At 40.9% G+C, this 24,826-nt stretch overlaps 1 protein-coding gene across 12 annotated transcripts in view; it reads left to right on the top strand.

The window, feature by feature from the left end:
* The window catches only part of ROBO2 (roundabout guidance receptor 2), a 1,061,828-nt gene that overhangs the window by 597,862 nt on the left and 439,140 nt on the right, over nt 1-24,826 (top strand). Inside the window, exon 1 of one of the 12 annotated variants that reach the window (XM_048289024.1) lies at nt 11,590-12,538. The exons of the other annotated variants lie outside the window; for them this stretch is intronic. Within the exon in view, the coding sequence (XP_048144981.1) occupies nt 12,484-12,538 (55 nt within the window). The 5' untranslated portion in view covers nt 11,590-12,483. Of the gene's footprint in view, nt 1-11,589; nt 12,539-24,826 lie in introns of those variants that run through there. 12 annotated transcript variants of the gene reach the window in all.

Here is a 24,826-nt window from a genome sequence, read left to right as displayed (position 1 = left end):
CTTGCACTTATTTCATCTGAAAGACGAGTACTTAGCACTCCAAACTCCCTTTATAAGTCTTTGACTTATTATCTACATCTCCAGATCAAGGATGATCTTGATGAGGGAAGTTCCTATACACTGCCAGAATAAAGATGTTTAGATAGGTATGTGTTAAGAACCTTCAAAAGAAGCTAACAGCCAGAAACTTAACTCACACTGACTTGCAGCACACTAATGAGGCTTCCACACAGATACTTTCAGTACTGTGAAGCATCTCTATATGATTTTGATAAACTTGGCCTCGGAAAAACATTTTTTCTGCAAAATTATTTTGCTCTTAATATTGAATAAAAATTGGTAGCTATTTTTCATGCATTAAAATTATATAGACCAAATGGGAGTTTGTATACAATGGTATCAATCTGAGCACCTATAGCTACAGTAGATGATTCTCTAATATTGACAGGCAGGAATTACTAGAGATTATGAACGGATTAAAAAAAATGGGTAACTACTACACCAAAGCTGTTTCTGTCACTACTCTTTCTGCTTAAATAGTTCAGAATGCAAGACACCACCAAAATAGAGATGCCAAACATACAGTAAAGCCTCCAAAACCAAGAAATACAGTTACATTTCTAACAATAAAAATTTCCCTTTAAACATTTGGAATTAAAAATAGAAAATTTCCTACTGTAAGTGCCTGAAGTGCATATGACAGCAATCCTAGTGTTCAGCTTAATGAGCCTGTCAGTTTAGAATATCAAGCAGTTTGATTTAAGCATCTTAAATATGATGTATATCTAAATTGTTAATGGTAAGCAAGACTTTGGAAAATGTAATAAGGGACACTTTTCCTATATAAAAGAACCATCTATCATCTGCTATTTGCCTTGATTATGAAATGTGGTTATTAATTATTACAGCTTTGATTTCTAGGGACCTAAAGAATTCAAATCCAAAATTTCCAATGTACTTTAAGATGTTTCAAGATGTCTATGTAAGATGCCAGGGGTTCTTCACATTTACTTGCTGTCACTCAGCACTCATTTCATTTTTTTTTGCTCATCTTGACACTCTTTTAAGGAGTACTTTCCTCAGTTGTTTGGTCCACCACTGTGATTTCACTTGGCAGTCTTGGGATTAAGTCACTTCTTACAAATCCAGGATTTAGTGCTTCAGATGCTGTAGCCTTCTTGTGACACTCTTGCATCCATAATCTTATTTCTGGTGGAAGAGACATCTCTGTGTGTATCAGACACCAGCTCTCTTCTTTATGTTGTGTTGGTGTTATGGAAGGCTTATATTCCTTGTCCAAGACATGACTTAAGCAACTGCAAGCTTTCCTGCAAATATTCTGATCACTGATACGTTCTGTCCTCCACAAAATTTTAGAAATATAGTCCTTTTTATTTTCATGTTAAGTAGTTTAAGGGTAGACACTGCTAATTGTTGATGGCTAAAATTCAAGCTCCTTCTTGACTCAGAAGATGTGGTACATTTCATTTGGGCAAGGTGGACTTATGTCCACTTGTAAATTAATAGATTCAAACTTCTACCAGAGCATACGTGGAATCACTGACCAACTTCCAGGTCACGTGTTAAGAAAATTAAGTAGAATCACAGAATGGTTTGGGTTGGAAGGGACACCTTTCACTAGACCAGGTTGCTCAGATCTCCATCCAACCTCGCCTGGAACAGAGATGGGGCATCTACAACTTCTCTGGGAAACCTGTTCCAGTGCCTCACCACCCTCACAGTAAAGAATTTCTTCTTAATATCTAATCTAAACCTGCCCTTTTTCTGTTTGAAGCCATTCCCCCTTGTTCTACCACTACAGTTCCTGATGAAGAGTAACAAAGGCTTTACAGAGGTAAAAAAAAGAAAATTAAAAGTGGTACTCAGATTTGTATGTCAGTACTATATGATTACATAACCAGCTCTATCCTATACCTGCAGAGGCACTAAAGATCAGTGGTGGTCAACAGTAAAAGAACATTGGATTTTAAAGCCAATTTTATTTGAAATATAGATCACTTAAAACGTTCTCTACAATTTCCAGAGGAAAAATTTCCCAGGTGGCCTGTTGCATTATTTCAATTATTTGAGATCAGCTGTGCTATTTCTTCCAAAGGATACTGGAAAAGACTTACAGTGTTTTTTGTTATATGAGAATTCAAGTCCTGTAAGCACTCGTGGAAGTTTTTCAAGTGAATTCTGGGCAAATTTAGATGAGAATATCTCTTTCCTTCTACTCTTCAGGTTGGACTGTTGTTTCTTTTTAAATAGCAAAATAATCAATCCTGCACATATCTTCATTATTTCATGCCGTCTACATATCTACAGGCATTATAACAAAATTCTGAATTTCATGTATAGTGGTATTTACCCTTTTTTACTTAAAAATAATCTTGTGGCTTCACTTATTGGCTTACATACTTTAAATCTGACATTTTAATAGATATGCCACTTACAGATTAAAGAGCATGTTTCCCGCCTCCCTCCACCTCGGGAAATGATTAAAAGTAAATTTTTTACATAACTTTTTTGCCAGAATCATGGAAGACACATTTCTTTTAGAAAATCTTTCAGCAGGTAATGGGGCAGTGGGATTTAGTTACTATTTATATTACAGAAGTCCATAGATTCACAGTCCTGGTAACAGGATCTCGTAGTAGATGCTGTTGAAACCCAATTCTTTCTTCATTCTCGAGATAAGAACCTTCTGGGCCATGGCAGTGCGAAATGCCTTATTCTTCTCTAGGTTGTCCTCGAAGGCTGAGCTATTGCTGATTGTCTGGGTAAGATAAGCTTACAATGTGTTTCTCTTGCCTACAAGGAGCTGACTGTAAAATAATTTAAGGGGGAATCAAGTAATAACTTTTGGTCACCATCACCACAGGCAAGGTTTGAACTAGTGCCTGAGATTGAAATGTGCTAAATTCCACCACCAGCCCAGTGTTGCAAACTGCACAATGAATAGAACAAAAGAAAAAAATCCTATTTTCTGTTGTGTGGGTAGTATGCTTTAAATGTGAGAGAGTCTTCCTAGCTGTGGCAGCAAGCAGCTTTGAGGTAATTGCTATTTTGTGTTTCAGTTCAGAGACAGACGTTCAAATGAATCATTGGCTTCTGCTTCTGTGTTCTGAGCTGGTCCCTTTGCATGTTCAGTTTTATTGGTTTTAAAGGGGCTGTGTACTGGCACAGCTGCTCCCAGTATAATGGGATATGCAGCATAGAGGAAAACATTCCCACGTATTTTCCTGGTAAAAGTTGGGTGATTTTATATACAATTTAAGCAATCAAATCCTATAATAGCTTTAGCTGAAAAATATACAATATATGATAGCTCCTCTAGTGATTATACAAGATACTTGGTGGTTACATTTGTACATATTCAACATTTTGATTAAATGAATACATTTTAAGGAGAAGTCTTGCTCTGAGGCCTCAAGTTTTTTCCTTGCTTTATGTTTCTTTTCCATTTACTTTTGAAATTTATATGAGTCTTGATCACTCTTCTAGTCTGCCATGCGTGGGAGAGGTATTAGCCCAAATTCTGCTGTGGGAACTCTGTGTTTCAGCTGTCTTTAATAGGATCACACTTCTAAAAAATAAGTCATATACTCATATAAAAATTTAGATAGAAAACTAAATTACATCAGCAGTGAAAAATCATACAACTGAAACATCAATTCTAATTTAAAAGCACTTCTTGAGACAATGTAAAATGTAATTCTATTGCAGAAGTGAGGCAAGGCTGTTGTGGGACAAAACTAATATAGAAGTCTGACAAATATTATTAATAATCCACTGATATGTATAACTGATGAGAACAGTGTTGACAGCACCATATTGCAAAAAAAGAATCATAGCCTGCTGGGAACATTACAAACCCACTGGTAGAAACAAGCACGACCCTCTAATGCTGTTAGGGGTGCCACCACAGTGATGGGCCAGATTCTTGGAAGCTGACATCTTCATAAATCAGAAGCTCTCTGGTACCACAACTGGTCCTTGCTTTGACTAATATATGATTACAGTTGAGGACTGTAATAAAGCAGAAATTATGCTAAGTGTAACCTATCTGTGCTGATGACGCTTTGGAGGCTAGAGGTAACAAAGAGAACACGCTAAGTCTGTCTTCTACAGAACAATCACTATGAAAACCAGCTAAATTCAAAGCCATTTAAGATTGAACAACAATACTGGATGTGTCTATTAGAATTGCCATGTAAATTGACTTGTTAATGACATAATAAATCTTGTTTCCTACATTATTAAATTAAATACTGCCTATTATAAGAATATTTGCCCATCTACAAATGTTATCTACATAATGGACATTTACACAGGGATCTACTTTTATGAATTTTGGCCCTATTAATATATCATATTATAAAATCACAGTATTTTTAAGGTTGGAATAGACCTCTAAGATATCAAGTCCAACTGTTAACTTATGTACATATTATAGTTACATATTTCCATTTTAAAAGCTGCAATTAAAGTGTAAATATTGTTGGCTAATGTAGTTGGCTGTCAATATGCACTTGTTATGGGAAGTGTGACATATGCCACTTAATAAGAAAGCATAACATGCTATTTCTAATATAGTTATGTAGGAAGATGGAGCTCAGCATAAGACTTATTTGTGTATCATTGTGCACAGTTATAAATGTGTTGAAGTATAGCCTGATTTTCTGATCCTTGGAAGTCAGGATGTAGTAGCTACACTTAATTTCATGTGAATCCATCTGATCACACTATGAAAAAATATATTTTTCTTGGGAGAATTTCACTTTCAAATCTCTCCTGTAGACAGGGTAAGATTTTATCACCTTCCAGTTATTCATTTTAAACACGCATTCTTTTATTGAATGACACAATGACCACCTTATGCCCCCCAGAAAGCTAAATCATCTTTGGAAATTCAGTTTACTTTGTCACTTGAGGAATGGTTTTGGGGTTCTTTGTGTGAATTAGGATGTGCAGAGTGCACATTTGTTATTTTTTAATTAAAATGGATGTCCAGATAGAGGACAACACTATCAAAAGAATAAACTAAATTACTCTTGGAGTCTTATTTGTAGTTGATAGAATATGTCTTTGATGTCCTTATTTACATAGATTAGCTCTTTATTCCATAATTGGTGCCTTCATCTTATTAAGTAATTGATTTTTACTTCATTAGACAAGAAATGCATAACCTACACAGAGTTCTGGATATAAGAGAGCGAATAGGAGTTCCTGGTGTAGCAGACAGGAACACTCACATCTCTTACAAATGGGAGATGTTGTAAGACATACCAATATGAAAATATTCGTGTGTAAGAGGAAATTCTTGACATGGCAAAGGCCAGCTAGATGTAGTCAGGGGAAGGACTGGAAGGGATGCAGTGTGACCTGTTGCAAATAATGAATTCTTGCTGCAGTCTAGTGTGGAGACAGCCCCAAGACTGATGTGCAACTTACTGCACTTGGTAGAAAGGCTATTAATTCTAAATACCGCAGTTCCAAAGGAAAGTGTTTCCAGTCACAAGAGAGCAAGGAATGCTCTTCTACTCCTGTAATGTTCACTGTTCAGTCTGCATAGGAGTCTCTCAGCAAAGGCTCCTATTAATGCAACAGGCTTAAATTTGAGGAAAATCAAGCAATTCTTTTATTTATAGCTTGTATGTGGAGTTTTATGTAATTTATTATAGAAGTGAGTGCTACTGAACACTTGAGTACATAATTCTCTACTAAGAAACCTTGGTGCTTGGTGTCAAACAAAATACACTTGCATGATAGGAGCTTTGTTAGTATTGCCAGTCACAGAATCATGGAACCACGGAAAAATGTGGGTCAGAAGAGACTCCTGGAGATCCTCTAGTCCAATTCAAAGCAGGTTTACCTTCAATGTCTAGAACATTGTCCAATTAAGCTCTGAATATCTCCAGGAACAGCAACTCCACAGTCCCCTCAGGCACATATTTGTAAATCATGTATCCTGACACCTGACTAGAACCCTCCCACACTGCAGTTGGTGTCCATTGCCTCTTGTCCCATCCCTGAGCACCTCAGAAAAAGCCCACTTCCACCTGCTCTTTGCAAGTCAATACAAAACCCAGCAGCTCTGGGACAACCTCAGTGCTTCTGACAGAGCTGTGACAGGCACTGTACTCCTCACTATGTGTTTTGAGTTCCAGCCACTCCTGCAGCGGGTCACAGATCTGTTTTCTGCTGTTTTCATCCCTTTAGAACAAAGATGCTGTTGCTCTCTACAGTGCCAGCTCCAGTATCTCAATGGATGGGGTGCTGCATTCTTTTACTCCACAGGAAAACACAGACCTGTGTTTCACATAGCAGGAAACTTACCCATTTTTTTGTGAATGCCACAACAAGAAGCTTTCTTTTACCTCCTCATTCTGCCCCAGAAAGAAAATAATCTGACGCTGGTTTTATCCATAATCCATTTTCAAATTTTTCTCTTAACTACCAATTATTTTTCTGCTTTCTTGAGTTTTTGATCAAGCTGCAAAGTGAAAAACACACTGTATCTTTTTTATGGATGTAAACATATATCCATAGAACAAAGGGAAAGTAGGATCTACAAAATCTTTATGAAATCACATTATGTCTACTATCTGAATTTGTGCTTATTGCCTGCTCTGAATCTCACTCAAAAAAAAAAAAAAAAATCAAGTAGCATTTATTTTAGGTGAGGCTGTTTTAATGATTGTCAAGAAACTGTACCAGCTTTCTTTTACCAGTTTTTGCACATTTAATGAGCTGTGGATGTAAACTCTAAATTGAGCATATGACGTATATGAAAAACTTGCAATAATTTAATTTTCCAAATATTTATCTTACCAATGGTATAGATTATTCTTACAATTGTGGCAAGCACTCTAGCTGTACTAGTAACTAAAAATAGTCCAGACACACTACCTCAGTCTAGCAAAGTAAGGATATTTCAAAATAGGGTTCTTAGTGTTGCTTGATTGGTATTTCCAGTGAAAAGCTCTGAAGTCAGATGCCACAACTCGGGAATTTTTTAATACTGTAGCAGAAGGTGACACTCTGTGCTGCAAGAGACACCTGAGAGACAGAGAAAGAAGCAAATGCTTCTGGCACTTTTTTTTTTTTTTAAATTTTTTTTTTTAATCCACAAGCATGGTTTTAGAAAAGTACATTAGTCAGAGTTATGGTATCCAGGGACAGCAGGAAAACTACTTTTCAGGCAGCTTTGTGAGATAGATCTAGCCACAGTACTTACACTGTTTCTACCAACATGTATTCTTTTCCTGGACCCAGTTCCTGATTTACCTCTCATGACCAATCTTCCTGTGGAAGATCCTATTGATTGTAGCAGGAATAATAATCATGCTTCAGCATTTACAAGGATTAAAATCTATAAATTCTGTTCTCTCATAATGTATTCAATAGTCAGATGGCATCAGAACCCAGTGACCTGGAACAGAAAAGCACATAGGAAGACAAAAGTCTGTTCTCTGGGAAGGTCCATGCTCACTGTGTCATTTTTCTTCCTTTCTCTGTTTGTGTTTCTGATGCTGCCTAACATTACATGCTCTGAATTAGCCACTGGATCTGCCTTTTGCTCTACTCCAGAGTCTAGAAGGACCAGCCTCTTAACTTAGTTGCCTACAGTTAAATTACACACTCATCACATCACGTGTACATTTTTTGATATTAAAGATCTCTATTCACTTTCAGCAATTACCTGGGTGAATAGATCTGGTATCCACAAGAAATTCTGTGTGATCCACTGCAACTTAAACCTTTCTTCTTTGAGAAGATAACAAGAGGGTTTTATGGCAACCATAAATCAGAGTATTTTATATACACGTGTAACACCAGAAATGGTAATGTTGGTTTAGAAGAAAAATGCTATGAATGGTAGAGAGGGCTATGCTTAGAACACTGGTTCTTTAAACACTGGATCCAATCTTTCATACACTAAATATATATTTTAATGCAGATATATAAGTCTAGGAACCAATGATATGACATATCAGACTGGGAGAGCAATGAAACTTTTACTTGTAGCGCTGCACATCTGATATCACCGCTGCTTTACAAAATTAGTCCTGCCTCATTTGATGACCGACCTGAGTACGAATTAGTGCAGTCTTACTGTGCCATTTCTCTGTTCTAAAGTTCCCCCTCAACAACACCCTTTGAACTGAAGCTTTATGTGCACCTGACACATCTTTTCCTCATCCTGCTCACACAAGTCTTTAATCAGGTGGCATATTGCTCATGGCCAAACAAATAGTTGGCACATTCAGTTCCTCTGTACAGACTTTGCTATTCAAGCAGAGAACATCTGTCCTGTTGGCCGTGTTCACTGGAGGTTATTGAAAGACCGGAGAGACAAGCATATGTTTTTTTATTCCAGTATCTGGACCGCATCTTCGAATGGAAGCAAACATTGTTCCCAGCAAACCCTGCTCACAGGCCAGTGACTCTAATCTGGGACTTGTCTTGTGCTTGTAAACCATAACACATTTGAACCTCTGCTGTATTGATCCTGCACATCTTTGGATGACCTTTCATTTTTTTGGGGGGAACTGCTAATCTTCTCAAAGGAAAAAAAAAAATCAGTGATACACACATGAGCAAAATCTGTGCATGAAAACGCTTGGTTAAATCTGGCTGAAACCTTTCAAAGTTTTGCAAAGTGTTTAATAGTTGAAAAGTGGTGTTCTTTGGAAGTGAATGAATAAAATAGCAGCTATAATGGATAATCCACTGATTTCACTGGGAACATTTGTATGAGTCATTACAGTCTTTTACAGGTAGCTCTGTACCTCAGGGTTTTGAAGACTGTATATATCTACAAAGTGTTGTGGCCTACATCAGCTATTATTAAATTTATCTTAAATTTATTTGAGAAGCAGGAAAAGAACTGTACATTGTAAAGCTATTTACAATATATTTTTGTATTTTTGCTTTAAACAAGTCAGCATTTTCACTAACACCATGTATTTGAAATGTCCAGTACAAAGAGAAAAATCTTTAATATTTCATGTACGTTATAGAAACTGCCATCAGGTAGTTATGGTCCTCTTGTTTTGCCAATTCACAAGCACAATGACAAAGAACACCTTTTTGATCACTTTAGCCTAATTAGCCTTACTTATAGCCTTCTTTATGAGGTAATCTCCAGGTGTAGTAATACATGACTAGCAGGGGAGGGAGCAGACCCTGCCCCTCTGGTCTGCTTTGGTGAGACCCCACCTGCAGTGCTGCTCTGCGGTCCCCAGCACGGGAAGGACATGGAGCTATTGGAGCCAGCCCAGAGGCCACCAAGGTGATCAGAGGGATGGAGCAGCTCTGCCATGAGGAAAGGCTGAGAGAATTAAGATTGTTCAGGCTTAAAAAGAGAAGGCTCTGGGGTGACCTAATTGTGGCCTTCCAGTATGTAGACAAGAAAGAGGAGGAGGGACTTTTGACAAGAGGATTGAGTGACAGGACAAGGGGGAATGGCTTCAAACTGAGGTTTATATTAGACATTAGGAAAAAATTCTTTACTGTGAGTGTGGTGAGGCCCTGGCACAGGTTGTCCAGAGAAGCTGTGGCTGCCCCATCCCTGGAAGTGTTCAAGGCCAGGCTGGATGGAGCTCTGAGCAACCTGGTCTAGAGGAAAGTGTCCCTGCCCATGGTGGGGGGGAGGGGGGGGGGGGGTTAGAACTAGATGACCTTTAAAGTCCCTTCCAACCCAAAGCATTCTGTGATTCTATGATATTTATCTACAGGGTATATTGTGAGTATAGGGGGACACTATTCCTGATTTGCATCAAGAGGCTTTGGAGCTGTTATCTGACTTTGTACGGAATAGCTGTAATAACCTCAGCCACTTAAAAAACCCTGACACTGTAACGTTTGGAGATGGTAAAATAGCTGTCACTGATTGCACACACGAATTAAGGAAGAATTAACTTGCAGACCTTTTACGGGAGTATGTGTGGGCAGTGTACATTATGCAGAGATACGGTTCGGATCCTTTACGTGAAAGAACTTACTAAGTCAATAAATCTCTAGTAGACGCAAAATAAAGGGAAGGGGGGGAAAAAAAAAAAAAAAAAAAAAGAAGCAAGCAAGCAAGCAAGGCGAGATCAAACCTTTGGGACCCCAAAGCCGCGGCGACAAAAGGCAGCGGCCGGCGCGGGGGGCGGCCCTGCCCGCAGCCCGACAGTAGGGGGCGCTCGGGCTTCACCGTGAGGCGCCGCCGCCGGCCCGCGGCGGGCGGGACACCGGGGACGCGCCGGGTGCGTGCGGCCCCTGAGCGCGGCGGCGTGACCCCTGAACGGGTGTCCGTGTCCCCATCGCGGGCTCTGTGTGCCCCGCTGGCGTGTGTGCGACTCCTTAACAGGGCTTGTGCGACCCCTGAACGGGGTGTCTGTGCCCCCGGGGTGTGTGCGGCCCCTTAACAGGGTGTCTGTTCCTTCCTAACGGGGTGCCTGTGTCCCTTTAATGGGGTGTCTGTGACCCTTCACTGGATGTCTGTGCCCCTCCGGGGTGTCTGCGCCTCCTCAACGGGGGGTCTGTTCCCCCTCCGGCGTGTGCGTGACCCCTCAGTGGGTGTGTGTGACCCCTTAGGGGCGTCTGTGCCCCCATCACGGGCTGTCGGTGCCCCCATCACGGGCTGTGACCCCTCACAGCGTGTGTCCCCATCACGGGGTGCCTGAGCTCTCATCGCGGGGTGTCAGTGCTCCCCCTTCACTGGGTATCTTTGTCTCCCTCACAGGGTGTCTCAGCTCCCTCATGGGATATCTGTGCCCCCTCTCGGGGTCTCTGGCCCGCTCCGGCACCGGGAGCCGCTTACATCCCGCTTTCCTCCGCGTGGCTCCTTCCCTCGTGTCCCTCCCTCTTTCTGCTGCGGTGCTTCGGGGTTTGTTCTGAGCGTCTGTGGGAGAGGGGCTGTTCTCCCGGTTCCTGGGGGGTGAGGCGGCTCGTTCTCCCGTCTCCGCACTGCTGCCTCCGGGGACCTCGAAACTTTCCCGCTGGCGGCAGCTGCGCTGCATCCAAGGAGCCCAAGGGAGGCTGGAGGCTCCTGGGTTTCGGCGGAGCCCGTCGGCCCCGGAGGCTCTGTGGGGCACGTGCGATCTTTTGTTTTGTGTTTTATCACATTCCCTTCCTTTTCCACAGAGAGGGCCAGCAGAGAAATCCCTGGGGAACATCCTTTCGAGGGTCTCACTCCCGAGCGCCTGCGTGTGCGCGCGAGAGGGAAAATGAATAATTAGAGAACAGTTCCATGAAATCACTTACCGAAAAATTAGCTGCCCATTAAAGGGGAAGCTGTGAGGAGCAGTCATGTAAACCCTACCTACACCCAACTGTAGAGGGGAAGCAGCGAGCCTGATTCCCAGCCCTGCGGCTGCCTGCTGGCATCACCGTCCCTATCTCCCTACCCCGGGAGGAGAGAGAGCGGGACGCGTGGGTGTGGAGCGCAGTGGTTTAGTCCACACCCCGCAGCCTCCCTTCCCCAGGCAGCCTCGGGAGCAGCGCTCATTCTCCTCCCTCTCCCTGCCAGCCGGTGTGTCCGTGGCGGCGGGAGGCGGAGGCGGCGGGAGAGGAGGGGAGAGAGGAGCGGAGCGAGGAGAGGAGCGGCGGGCTCCGGGGCCGCCCGGGTGAGCTGCGGCGGCGGGAGACCCCCGAACTCCGCGCAGCCCCCGCCGCCGCCACCGCTCGGCAGCAGCCGCGGCACCGCGCCGGGGTCCTGCCAACAGTTCCCGCTCCGCTGCCACTGAGGAGGGAAGTGTAGGGGACACCGCTTTATTTTTTTTTTTTTTTTTTTCTTTTTCCATTATAATTATTTTTCTTTTGAGGGGATTTTGAGAAAGCAAGCCGTTTCCCTCCCGTGTAGCACATTGCCTGGGCGTTCCTATTGTGGAAGTTAAGTGAGAAACTCTGCAGCTTGAACTGATTTGGAGAGAGAAAGGGAGAGAGAAAGGGGTAGGGGGAGGGCGACAGGAAGGCAAAATAGCCGAACCAAGCCAATGGTTTTCCTGCAAAGTGCCGGGAAGTTTGTGGAGGACTTTCTAGGAATCAGGTCCTTTCTCAGAGTCTCTCCTTGTCTTCCGAAGAAAGAGCTTGCTTTTGGATTGCCATGGATCCTAAAGAGTCTTAGACACACTTGAATAATTCCTCTGCTTGGGCTGGATTGGTGGGAATTTAGAAAGGAGCGTGTGTGCAAAGCAGAAGCCTTCGGAGCTCACTCGCTGCTGCTCTTATCTGTATGGATCTAAAAGTGTCACATTCAAGACCTTTGCATTTCCAGCTTTTGAATTGAAGATTTCCCTTTCCACTTTAAGTAGCTGCTAGGAAAGTGAAAACTTTTGGACCTACCTCTTACTGGCTTTGGATACTTTTTTTCTTTTTTTCCTCTCTTTTTCTTTTATTTTCTCTTCCCCCCCCCCCCCCCTTTTTTTTTTAAAAAGTCTCTGTGGAATTGGTCTCGCAAGCCATCGGGATTGGTTTTAATATGTCAAAATGGGTCTGCTGACGCCACTCCTGCTCTTCGGATTTGCATTTTTTCAAGTCTATGGTAAGTTCGCTTATTTTAGATATGTCATTTCTGTGCAGAAATCCCCTTCATCTGAATTTGATTTGGGACAGCACATGGATGGCATTATAAGCTTTAACGTTACAGAGCTCTAAGTTTGTTCCTGGTATAAAAATGGTATTTGGGGAGGGAGGGATCGGAAGAGGGAGAATATATGTTTCCCGTAAGCAGCCCTTCCCGTCTCCTAACTTAATGGAAAAGCAGCTTATGAATGGAAGAATGTCAGCTTGAGGTGGCGAGCAAAGAATAAAAAAATACCGTGATAAATCTTTTATTTGGGGGTGGGGAGTGGGAAGGGGAAAGGAACAGCAGAGCGCTGTTGTAGCTGGTATTACTTTGCCGCCTTCTATTGTTAAACTTTCCACCGGGAGAGCCAGCTGATGAAATAAATAGGTTAGCCCTGCCTCGGCTCCAGGTGAGGGGGACTGGCGGATTTCCAGAGTCCCTCAACGCCTCGCTCGGCGCTGGCGAGCGGCAGGAAGGGAGGGAGGGAGGCGGGCTGGGAGCGCGGGGCGGTGGCAGCGCGGCCCCGACCACCCCGCTCCGCCCCCGCCCATCTCCGCCGAGCCGCGCAGGTGGGGCGGCAGCGGCTCCCCATCAGCTCCATCCTCATTCCGAGCTTCCCAGAGGGAGGGTTTTCATGAAGCTTAACGACGTCTGGGGAAAGGGTGGGTTTCCTTATGAGCACCGTCCCCCCCCTCCTTTGGGTGTGCTCTGTAACGTTTCTTGTGGTTTCGAGTTTAAGTACTGGATGGGGAGCTGTAAATTATCATCTTGGGGAAGTACGATTTAGCAGGGCGAGAACTTCAGTGTAAGGGTAAATTGCCTTTCAGCGTAGGGGTGGGCGCTGTGCTGCTGCACAGGCGGTGGATGCACTAGAGTAGCTCAAGCACACGACTAGGAGCGAGCATCCGGCTCTACAGAGGGTGTGCTGGCACCAAATGCTCGCCAGCCCAGCTAGCATTGGGTATTTGCAGCTCTGAAAGTCCTTTAGGCTTGAGGTGAATGCAGTGTCTGGGATCCTGAATGTTTTTGCCTGTGTGTCAGAGCAAACTTTGTTCCAAGAAGCTGCTCACAGCATTTACTGTATCAGTCCCGAGGCAAGGGCTCGAGGTTTATTGTTTGCAGTCACAGGCTGCTTTGAGTGTTTCTCCACCACCCCCTAGCAATAAAGGAGGCAAAATAGAAGAGGGAAAGATTCAAGTACAGTTTTATCTTGGGTGCATAAAATGCTCTGCAGTTTAATGTTCAGTTTGGTCAGTAAGAAAATTTCTACATACTGTGCTCAACTAGACAGGAGAAGTTTTAACTGTAAAAGGGTTTAGTAGAACGTTTATGTCTGTCAGTGCAATCATAGTTTTGCAGGGATTTTGTTTTGTGTTTTGCTCTATTTTTCTTGCTGTAACAAAAGATCCTTAACTTTAAGACCACTGATATTGGAGGTATCTTTGTGTGCAAACTGCAAACATCAGGTCATAGAAATGTACTTACTAGTAAGTGTTTAAAATTGTAGCTAGAAGGAAAACAATTAAAGTGCTCAGTGGAAGTGACAGAGTGAATCAGAGGAGCTTGGTGTTACAGAATGTAATTAAAGTACCAGGCTGTTTGGAGATATATGAAACAAATGCAATTAACCAGCTTGCTGGAACGACAGGAGCATGACATAATTTATTCGAGTTTTGTCATGGGGAACACATGTAGAACCTTTGTTCTTGTTTAGCCTTATGAGGGTGGGGCAGTGCAGGTGAAGCGCACAGCTTATTTAGAGCCGGACCATTAGAAAAAATGGCCAAGGAGCTGCCTGGAATATGTGTGATGCTCCCCTTTTGTGGGAAGATATTGCAGAGACTGTCAAGTTTGCCTACATTAACAACTCTCTGAAATAAATAAAGAGCTTTGTGGATAGCACATCATGACCAAGTAGATATAAGCTGTTATTGTCGAAATGACTAACAAGTAGCTTTGAAGAAGTACTGGCAGGCAAGCTTGGCACACAGTGCTTTTGTCTCTTTAGAAGCATAGTAATTACGATCACATCTTAGGCTGACATGTACCACTAGTTGCTTTGTAAAGATCTCTATCAACGTCAGCACCATTTGTAATGCTTTATTTTAAGAATAAAAGGCAAAACCCAACAGACTTCTTGTTTCATAGGTCCTTGGTCTGTTTTCTGTGTTTCAAAGTTACCTCCTAGTGCGTTTCTGCGTTTAAGGGGGTTTTGTTGTTGGGTTTGGCTGGGTGTTTTTGTTTGTTCTCTTGGCAAGAGGTCCAGACATAGAACTGTAGCATTTGAGGCATGTTAACCATCCTTTCCTCTCTGAGCTTACTTTTATTTAGTGATTCAAAAGCGGTATAGATCAAAATGATATTCTTTTTCTTCGAAAGTTATTTTTTTACCTGTCCATGGTATTAGGACACCTGAAAATTGCACAGCTCAATGAAAGTGGTAGAAAACATGTACTACATACACATATGTAGATTTTTAGGGTTTTTATTACTGTGCTTTTGTTTTTCCTGTAACACTGCCCATGTTCTTGCACTCTGATGAGAGAATAACTTCAGTTCTCTTTTTCTTTAGCTATCAATCTTGGTTATTGTTCTTGACACAAAGCAAACAAAGAAAAAAATCAAACACAAAAAATCCCAAATACCAAAACACACACACATACACACACAACTCCCCCAAACAAACAACAAAACACCCAACTAGACAGAGTCTGCACCATAAAGTAAGCCACTAGCTACTGGAGTTTTTAAAAGAGTTACATGTGGGTTTTTAATAGTGTTCAGTTGATTGGTCTTTCATTGTTACGTGTTTTGTTCTCTTTTTTCCAATAATTAATAAAGTTTAAAATAACACATATTAACAGAAAAGGTAACAACTGACATGAACACAGGTTTTGGTGGGCCAGACCCTGGCCTGGTAGGACACATAAGTACTTTCAATGAAAATGACAACTTTTGTGTCAGAGCTGGCTTTTAGTCCCTTGAAAACTGCAAGTATGATGCTGTTGAATGGGTGAAGGTGTTAAAGATATATGAGAATAATTCTGTAAAAAGAGCATTTTAGCACCATATTAATATATTTCAAAGGCACTTCTTTTCTTAATGAAAAGTGTGCATCTGAAATGGTGTGGTGGCAGAAACATTCTGTATTTCTTTTCCTTTTTATTTTTTTAAATTTTTTTTATTTATTCATGCTGATGAACTACACGTCTGTGGCCTTGCGCAGGTCCCTGTTGCCTGTTGGAGAACATGGCTTACATATAAAGCTGGAGTATATTCTTCCAGTGAGTATTTGAGTTGACAGGGTCTTGATCTCTCATGTGAGTTTTGCTGTTGATGGATAACCTTTGCTTCTGTGGAATGTGTACATTTTAATGCTTTAAGAGTAAAATTCTGGAGAGTTTGCAGTTTTGTTTCTTTACCTTGTTCTTCCATAGGACCCAATTCTGCAGGGCATTTAAGTGCTTCCATCTCTTAGCCACAGTCTTGCTGAAGTTAATAAGAATTTAAACGTGTTCCAATCATGTGCTTTAAAACTTTGCTGAGTAAGGATGAATTGTCCCTGTGATGACAGATTTTGCTGAATTAGTCTTAAGATTTTGCTTTCTTTACTTCTTATCTCATAAGTTGTCATTGCAACAATATGTTTTTATGTGCAGAAGATAAGCAATGAGGGAACCCTGCCATTGTACTTCAACGAGGTGGATTTGCTTGAAAAGTAGTATGATAATCCAGGTACTTTGGTTTGTGTCTTTGCTAATTTGGAGCTCTGCAAAAGGTCTGATACTCCACAAATCTTTCTGAAAAATTGAAATTGGGGGGTTTTAAAGCCTTCATGTGAGTTGCACTGACTACATTAATCTTTCCATTAGGAACTCTGGAATGATGAGATTGATGTTGCTCGGGGAGATTAAGTTTTACCAATGCAGGCTAAAGATATGCAACATTAAAAGTAGACAAAAGAATTTAAGTACATTTTTAAGGATGCATAAAAAGTACCAAGGAAATGTGCCAAAAAGTGTGATGAGAGGAAAAGGAGGCTTTGGCTGGTCTGTCCAGTCAGTTCCATTTCCAGGAGTCACTTTTCCATAGCAATGCTACGTGGGCTCATAGCCCTAAATTCGAGACGTGCTCTGTCCACTGCTGAACAATTTAGTGGAAATTACTAAAGAGTATGCAACGCCGTTTTAGCCGTTTGTTACCTTTGAATTGCTATTTAAATATTGATCTGGGCTTAATAGATTGCTGACAGGTTCTGTGCATTCTGTTTCAGCCACCTAAGAGGACGCTGCTGTCAGGTTTTATCTGTTATCTCAGCTGGCACGGCAGAGGTTGCTCTTCCTGTGGCTGCCATCTGGCTCACACCTCTCACACCAACCTTGGGGAGGATACTTAGTGGTCATGTTGATGCTGTTTGTTGCCAAGAGGCTCCGTTACTGCTGTGCTTTTCTACATTTCTATAGGAATCTCTTTATTTTGCAAGAAGGCCAAAGAAAGCAAGTGTTTGCTGTTGCCAAATAAATAAATAAAATGTTTTGGCTTTTTGGTTTCTTACATGTAACTGACTTTTTACAATACTCTGTTATTGTTACATGAGGATTCTTGCACTTACGTTTTGACAATACATGTGCCTTGTATGTTCAAAACAATTTGTTTTGTGGCTGGGTACAGGATCCCATCTTAAATCACTACTTCAGAGAAAATGTTGAGGATACCTTTTATGCAGGATAGTCGTGTGGACTATTAGTTATAAGATCTTTGAATGCAAAATATTGTATAGAAATAGAGATTTGCAGGTGTATATTTAGTGCCACCATTTTGACTCTAACACCTGATTTGTACTGTAGCTTGTGGACTCTGTGCCCTTGAAGTTACATGGACAGATATAAGATTGAGTTTAGCGTTGTCCTCACCTCAAACTGTTTCCTTAACAAAATAACTGCTAATCACCCATGGTTAATAACTTTTGTTCTTATGGTGGATAATTAAATAAAGGCCATTAATTCAGATTCTGATCCACACCACTGAAATCTGTAAGAGTTTTGCTGTTGAGTTCACAGAACACTGTGAAAGCAGGCGAGGTTATCTTGGCTTACTGTCATCATGATCTTGCTATAAGATGAAGCTGGGTTGTTGTTGCATGCAACACTACCACAACTACATAAATACTAGAGAGTACAAGTGTGTATTGATGTTTCAGTTCTGTTCACTCTTTTCTCATTCCTACAGTGCTCTCTTTACTAGAGCAGAGTTTCCCTTTGAAACCAAAAAGCTGATTCTTGTGCTGCATTGTGTATGTAAAGATATGCATTCTTAATGTTTTTTCAAGCCAAAAGTTCATGAAGTAAAGAATGGCTTTTTAATTCAATCTCTGCAGCTTATCTTGGCATTGCTGGCATGGAAGAGATCCAAGATGTTCTTTTAATTTTATTAAAATAATAGCTGTAGTCAATAAATACATGAACAACAATGGACAAACTAACCAGTAGTACCCATGTAATAACCTGCTGATACTTATATTGAGCCACTGTACTCTGGTGGCCAAGGCTCATTGAGATTAATCTCTGGGTTATGGACAAATGTGAAGTGAGGTTATTCATCTAAACACTGTTCTGGCAGAAGTATCTTGCGCATGTGCATTGAACTTGCAGCTCCTTATCACTCTCCCCCAGTCATTTTTAAATTTTTTTCTTTTTTTTTTCCTTAGCAATTTTTTTTTTTTTGTAAACTGACTAAATAATGGTTATTATCTGCCGATCCCTGAGTTAATACATCTGTTTAACTGCTTTCTGCTTATGTACTAGATAGGCTGGCAAACATCATTCCTCGTTGCTTGTTTGCCTTGCTGTTTCTACCAGGAACCATCGTGTCTCTGGCTTGCTGATAACTGAAGGTCACCCTTATCTAGTGATTCCAGCGTGTATTTTGTAACCCATCGAGACTGTGTGCATGCAGGTGCTATTGCAGACTTTCAGTGCTATTATCTGCGGAGGCTGTGAGGATACTCCTTCAGTTCTACCTCCCTGAGTGATGACTGGAAGAACACAAAGTATCTTCGGATTCATTCCTCATCATTTTCAGGTGCTGAATGCACAAGACACTCTTCCAAGCTTGATTTGGAGCAGCCTTAATGATACATGGTTATTTGCTTGCAGAATTGCCCGTGTCAGTGAGTCTTCATTGTACCACTTCAGTTCCAGCAGAATTCTTCAGTCTGATGACAGTGAACGACCTGCCATTGTGCTACTTTATACTTTGTTATATCTTGCTTTTACTTTCTCTCCTCACTTTTTCTCAGATTAGTTCGAAGAACAGTCTATTTGGTCTGATATATGGAAATGAACTGGTAGGATGAGTGGGGATGCCAGGAGCTAAGTATGGTCTCACTCATTAGAGACTACCTAGATGGTTGTTCCGCCCTGTCTGTTGCAGCATATGGTCTTTCATTTGTATTTAGGCATTGCTTCTATAGCTTCAGTGCAGTGTGCCAAGGAGAGAAGAGCATCTCTGTGATGTGCCTGTCATAAATGCAGATTGGACAAATAAGTAAGGAATAAATGGCCAGAAGCAAGTTGTAAAACACAGTGAGCTGTGGTTCACTTCTATTAATCACTTTCCATTGATTGCAAGAGAAACTGAGTGGAAAAAAAATCTAACCTTTTGAAACCAAAATGTCAGATAACTAACATCAGTCAACTTGTTCCTCATTCATAGTGAATGGAGGGACAGTTCATGCCAGGGTACCAGAGGTACTTTTTCACTGCTGTGAAAATGTCAAGAGTTAAAAAGCAGTTATGAAAAGTATTTTAATGCTGCAGGAGCCCTATAATCATGGGTTCTCAGGCTGTCATTCTGTGTGGTTTTCAAGGTCCACATGTCCTGTAGTCTGGATTACTTCCTCCTGGCAAAAGGAATGGTTAGTTTTAACTGTTTTATCCTAAAGAGAATTCTGTAACTAAAGGATGGACAATAGTTTCTTTCAGTATTATGAAAAATCCTAATGGCATAGCAAAGCTGTTGGACTAAGCTAGTTGGAAAAAGTGTTTTCTTCACCTGGATTGCCTTTCCCTAGAGAACTTGATCTCTTCGGGATTGTCACTCCATAGTAGAGCTTGCAGGAAAAGGATCTGTGGGTGCATCCTCCTTCTCACTTTCCAGTGTGTATTATGTCACCTTTGAGGCCTATAGATGCTTATTTTACCTGTGTGTACAGTAGCACTGCCCTGCTCTGGCAGTTTTCTGGAGAGAGAAATTACACTGTAAGCTGGGAGAAAGGGTGGGATAGCCTGATCCCAGGTCCATGGCTTGATGGGGAGAGACAGCCAGCAGAGGAGCTGGGTTAGATAGTGTAGGGAATGAACAGGGAGCAAAGCACCACTAAATGCTGATCCCTGAACACTTCAGGGCTGTTTCTTACTCACTATGTTTAGGCTTTTATTGTTGCTATGTCATTTGTACATTGCTTACCCATGAAGTGAATAAGTTTTTCTGTTAAATTGTCTTAGACCAGTTTTGTTTGGAGTGGTTGCAAGAAAATGCTAATTTGTAGTTTGATGCAGTGAACTAAGGCCTGTGCTGGCTTTAACCTGATGCACTGCAGAAGTGCTGTGATAAATTGGCTAGGGCTTTTTTATATATATGTTTTTATGATATGTAAGAAGAATTCAGTGGACTAACTAAAATAGTTGGTTTATGTCAAGGCAACAGCTATTAAACAAAGGACTGTTAGTGGAAAAAAAACCCAAAACCCTATCAGAAATACTGCAGGCAGCATTTTATCCTTGATCTATGCATCTGTTACCAGACTGGATTTTAAATTATAATGCTTTGTTTTTTAGCTAGTCGATGTGATTTGGCTATTCAGATGTATGTCTGAATTACAAAATACTGTGGCTTTTTTTTTCTTCTGCTTGAATTTGTTTCATCATATTAAACTGTGCAGTGTGGTCTTTACCTAATGAGATCAGACAATGTGTTCTGTAACATGTAAATCCTATCTACGGCGTAAAATCTCAGCATTTAGAATAGGAGTATCCTATGATAAAATAGTCTTTTAGTGCTGTTGAGTTTAAATCCCTAAGAATAGTTTTCTCTATGTGTACATCTAGATTAAAAAAAAAAAAAAATCTTTGTGGAAGTGTATATAGATATAAGTAAAGAAAATAACTTTAGAAACTGTCAGGTGTATAATTCATGTCCCTGAAAGCAAAACTCTAAAGAGGAGTGGGAACTCTTAGAACACTGAATTAAAGGAAAATGAAACATGACAAGTAGGCAAACAAAATTTTAATGAAATATGAATCAGTGTAAACTAGAACTGCTTATTATTGTTATCATTTACTGACTCTTTTTTGACAACTGCTCAATTTAGAATGAAATGCAGAAGAACATATGTCTGTCTTTGTATGACCCCAAATATTTCTGTTCTCCCTTTCAGCAGACAACATGCCTTTTCTCCCCTTAAGTGATTTTTGGTTGCTAGGAGAAGTGCAATGGTCTGCCCTGCTCTTATCCAGCAGTAAAACTGAAAAGTGTATTGAGGTAAAGAGAGGGGCAAAGCACAGTGTAGGCCATGAATCACATGTTGTCTCTAATATGTCCACTTTGTTCCCACTTTTTCTTTGAAAACTTTTGTTTCTACTAATGGTGTTTCTTTCCAGCTGATCTCTCAAAGGCATTCAGAAAGCTAAAAAAAAAAAAAAAAAAATTGTGCTGTTAAGAGTCCACTCAGAGGAACAAAAAGGAGGGGGAGACTTCGAGACTTATTTGTGGGGCCACATTGGTGGCAATGTGCTACTCAATGAATGGCTTCAGTCAGCTGCTGTTAAACTTGGGTGATTGATACCTTCTGTTTTTTTCCAGAGCTAGAAAAGTGTGCAAAAAGTCTTCATAGTGGTCCTGCCAGTTTTAATGCAAGATATTGAAGTAGTTTACAAACTATTTCAAACAGCAGAATATTCGGTGTTCTTGAAGCATTCAAGTAGTAATGTTGCATTATGTGTGCATGATGTGTGTTAAAATCAGAAAAGTTTGTTAATAATTGTGGTACTTTTGTTCTAGTTTGTGAAACTCTTGATTCACTTTCTAAATCATGCTTTTTCAAATAACTGTGTGCTGCGGCAAGAATCACTTGACCATCACCTCCTACAGTGATCTAAAAGTGGCCTTATACGAATGTCATTGGTTACTTTTAAACCTTGTCAGTTAGAAATGGTTGTGATGATGTAATGGGTATAAATTATTTGGCAATATTGTCTATATTAACAGACTATCAAAATCATGAGAGTTACGACAGATTTCACTTGAAATTGATTGCAGGATGAATGTATAGACAATATATTCTTTCCTCAAGTGCTTAATGAAACTTAGCCTGGAGAGCAGTCTTAAAGCAATAATTATATCTCTCAAGAAAGATTGCTGAAGAGGTCGTGTGTGAGTCCTGTGAATGAGGAAACTGAACGTGTGGCTGCAGAGATCTGTGATTTGGGCTGCGGAAACAGCTGAGTGCCTGTGGACAGAGCAGGCCTCTGTATCATTCCTTACCAGGAGTAAGTGATTGGCCAAGGGTCTCATTACCAATTTAAAATGTTGTGTTGACTTAATTTAGTGACATGCAGATAATAGAGAAATTCAATGATGATGTACTTGGAAAAATAGTGCAGCAACTTGTAACGATTTGTTATTCCCATAGGGACAAAATAGGTTTCACCCATATTTTCAAGGCTATTGGGTGACCTGGCAGTACTGGATTGAGTCCCAGTGTAATTTAATGGAATTTGTGTCTGTTTAGGTCAGGGCTGAATTTTCCCCCAGGGAAAGATGAAGATTGAAGAGTCGTAAGTTAAATTGCAGGGAACTGGCTCTGTCTTACAGGCTGCTAATGGGGGTGGGAGTGTGTGTGGTTCTTCTGTGTGGTGGGATTTTTTACTTTTCTTCCTGATCCCCACAGACTTTAGGAGTAGTTTAAATACCATCCACAGTACAGCTGAGTTTTCAGTTACTTCCATGAAAGCTGCAAGTGCTGAGACCAAGAATTTTCTCTCCATAAATCACAGCAGATGTTGCCTCAGTCATTCTTCAGTGTTACCCCAAAGCACAGTTGTCTTTCTTCCTGCTGAGTCCTTCCTCCTGCTGAGAACTGCATGGGGAAGCAGACACGTTTTGTCACTGCACGTGGATATTGGTTAATGAATTTGGATTAGCTATTAATATGTTAATATAAAGGATGTGCCCAGTATCACTTAGGAACTCCATGGCAGAAGGAATAGTGAGATTTGGTCTCCAAGATCACAGCTGATGGTGGGAGAGGTGTGCAGTTGTTTATAGTGGGGGAAGAAGGGCGACTTGAACTGTTTCTGCTGCTGCTGCATTTGTTTGCCTGACATTTAAAACGAGGCGACTTTTGAGGTACAGGAGGATCAGAATGGAAGAACTGCAGACCATTAAATATGTCTTCTAGTAATAATTTTCATTCCTGTTACCCGACAGTCCTGCCACACTGAATTATGAAAGAGAAAAGAGATAGAGGGAGATTCAGCACTGCTGGTTTGGAACGGGGGTTGTGGGGGGAGCAGGCACTGCTTCCCCTCAGCCCTAAGGTATGTGTTTCTGGGAGTCTAAACGTGCTAGGGAAGGAGGCTGAAAAGAAGTGGTAGCTGTGGACTTGTCTGAAATTGGAGGAAACCTCTTGTAAATGATAGCATTTAGCTGAACGTCTTTCCTGTTGCATTTCCTTCTTCATGCAGCTCAACACGCTGAAGGAAGGACCATTCTCCAGAGAACTCATCTGTTCCTAGAGCCCAATGCATTTGTAGAATAAACTTTCAGATTAAGTAGCATACCTCTATTTAAATCAGAAGCAGTTTATAGCTATGATATTGAAGTGGAAAAGCAAGTAAAGAAGGCAGGTTTGCATACACTTTTCCTGTCATATGAGACAAATCTGTGACCATTTCTTACACTTGCTTTCTCCCCTCCTGACAAGTCTATTTCCTAGAGTTTTGCTATGATGAAAGATGCGTGACTTTCTTATCAAGTTTCAGATATGAAGTTTCCTCACTGTCAGTGCTTTACATTTCTAATTGTAGAATATTCTCCTCTGCATGGGCCAGAAAATGAGAAATGCCTTAGCTCACACACAGAAATCAGTGGATTTGAAACTTCTAGATTCATTCTAGGCCAGGGAGAAAAATGTGCTCATGTGTTTACAGATTTTCATTTCCTGTGCTCTTCATCTTCTCCATCTTCTGTGGTTCATTCACGTCACTTGCCTCCTTATATTTCTTAGTTGAAGAGTTTGTTCTATCTTGGTTTTTTGACAATTGATTTAGTTCATTTTCCAGCTCCTTTTCTGTTCTGTTCATTCTCCTTTGGCTGCTGTTTTCTAACCGTGTTGCTTGAATATGAGGAATTAAAGGACAGCAAGGGAGGAGGTAAGGCAGTGTTGGTGAGGAAAGTACTTTTATAAGAAACTTCGTCCTTTGGCAGGGTTACTTGGTGAATTCTCTGTGCATAGATAAAGTTCTGTGGAGGCATAATCTTCTGCCAGGCTTAACTAACCTCGAGGAAATTAAAATAAGCTTAAAAACGTATGTGTGCAAGCCAAATTTTGTGTGAAGTTGGAAAGAGGTACCTTCCTGAACATTAAACCATTTCTTATGTCTTCCTTTCAGTTTTGAAACATACAAGTTTCCCCTCTGTCGTGGAGAATTGTCTTTTTCAGTCTAGTGAGAACTACAGATAACTGTGTTTATACATGATTCATTGAGTTTCCTATTCTTATAAATGGTTGAACTTTTCTCAATTTATGAAATATTGAGACATAGAAGGATAATAAACTTTTAATTACCAATGGCTGGTTTTTTTAATATTCTACAAAGTTGTAAACAAAAAAATAACATTAAAAGGTAAGAGATACGAGGTAGGCATAAACTGATTATTAACAACATTCGAGGAAATTACTCTGCTGATACTACTCTTGAAATAATTTATATTATTTGAGGACTTGATTTCTGTTACGTTTTTATAGTGTATGCGTGATACATGTGTGTAAGAGAAGAGGAGACTGAGGAGAGACCTCATTGTGGTCTTCAACATCCTCAAGAGAGGAAGTGGAGGGGCAGATACTGATCTCTGCTCTCTGTGACCAGTGACAGGACCCAAAGGAATGGCCTGAAGCTCTGTCAGGGGAGGTTTAGATTGGGTATTAGGAAAAGGTTTTTCACCCAGAGGGTGGTTGGCCACTGGAACAGGCTCCGCAGGGAA

The sequence above is a fragment of the Corvus hawaiiensis genome, chromosome 2, assembly GCF_020740725.1.
Source record: "Corvus hawaiiensis isolate bCorHaw1 chromosome 2, bCorHaw1.pri.cur, whole genome shotgun sequence".
Lineage (NCBI taxonomy): Eukaryota > Metazoa > Chordata > Aves > Passeriformes > Corvidae > Corvus > Corvus hawaiiensis.
The sequence above is the reverse complement of the archived record's forward strand: the minus strand, read 5'-3'. Positions and strand labels throughout refer to the sequence as shown.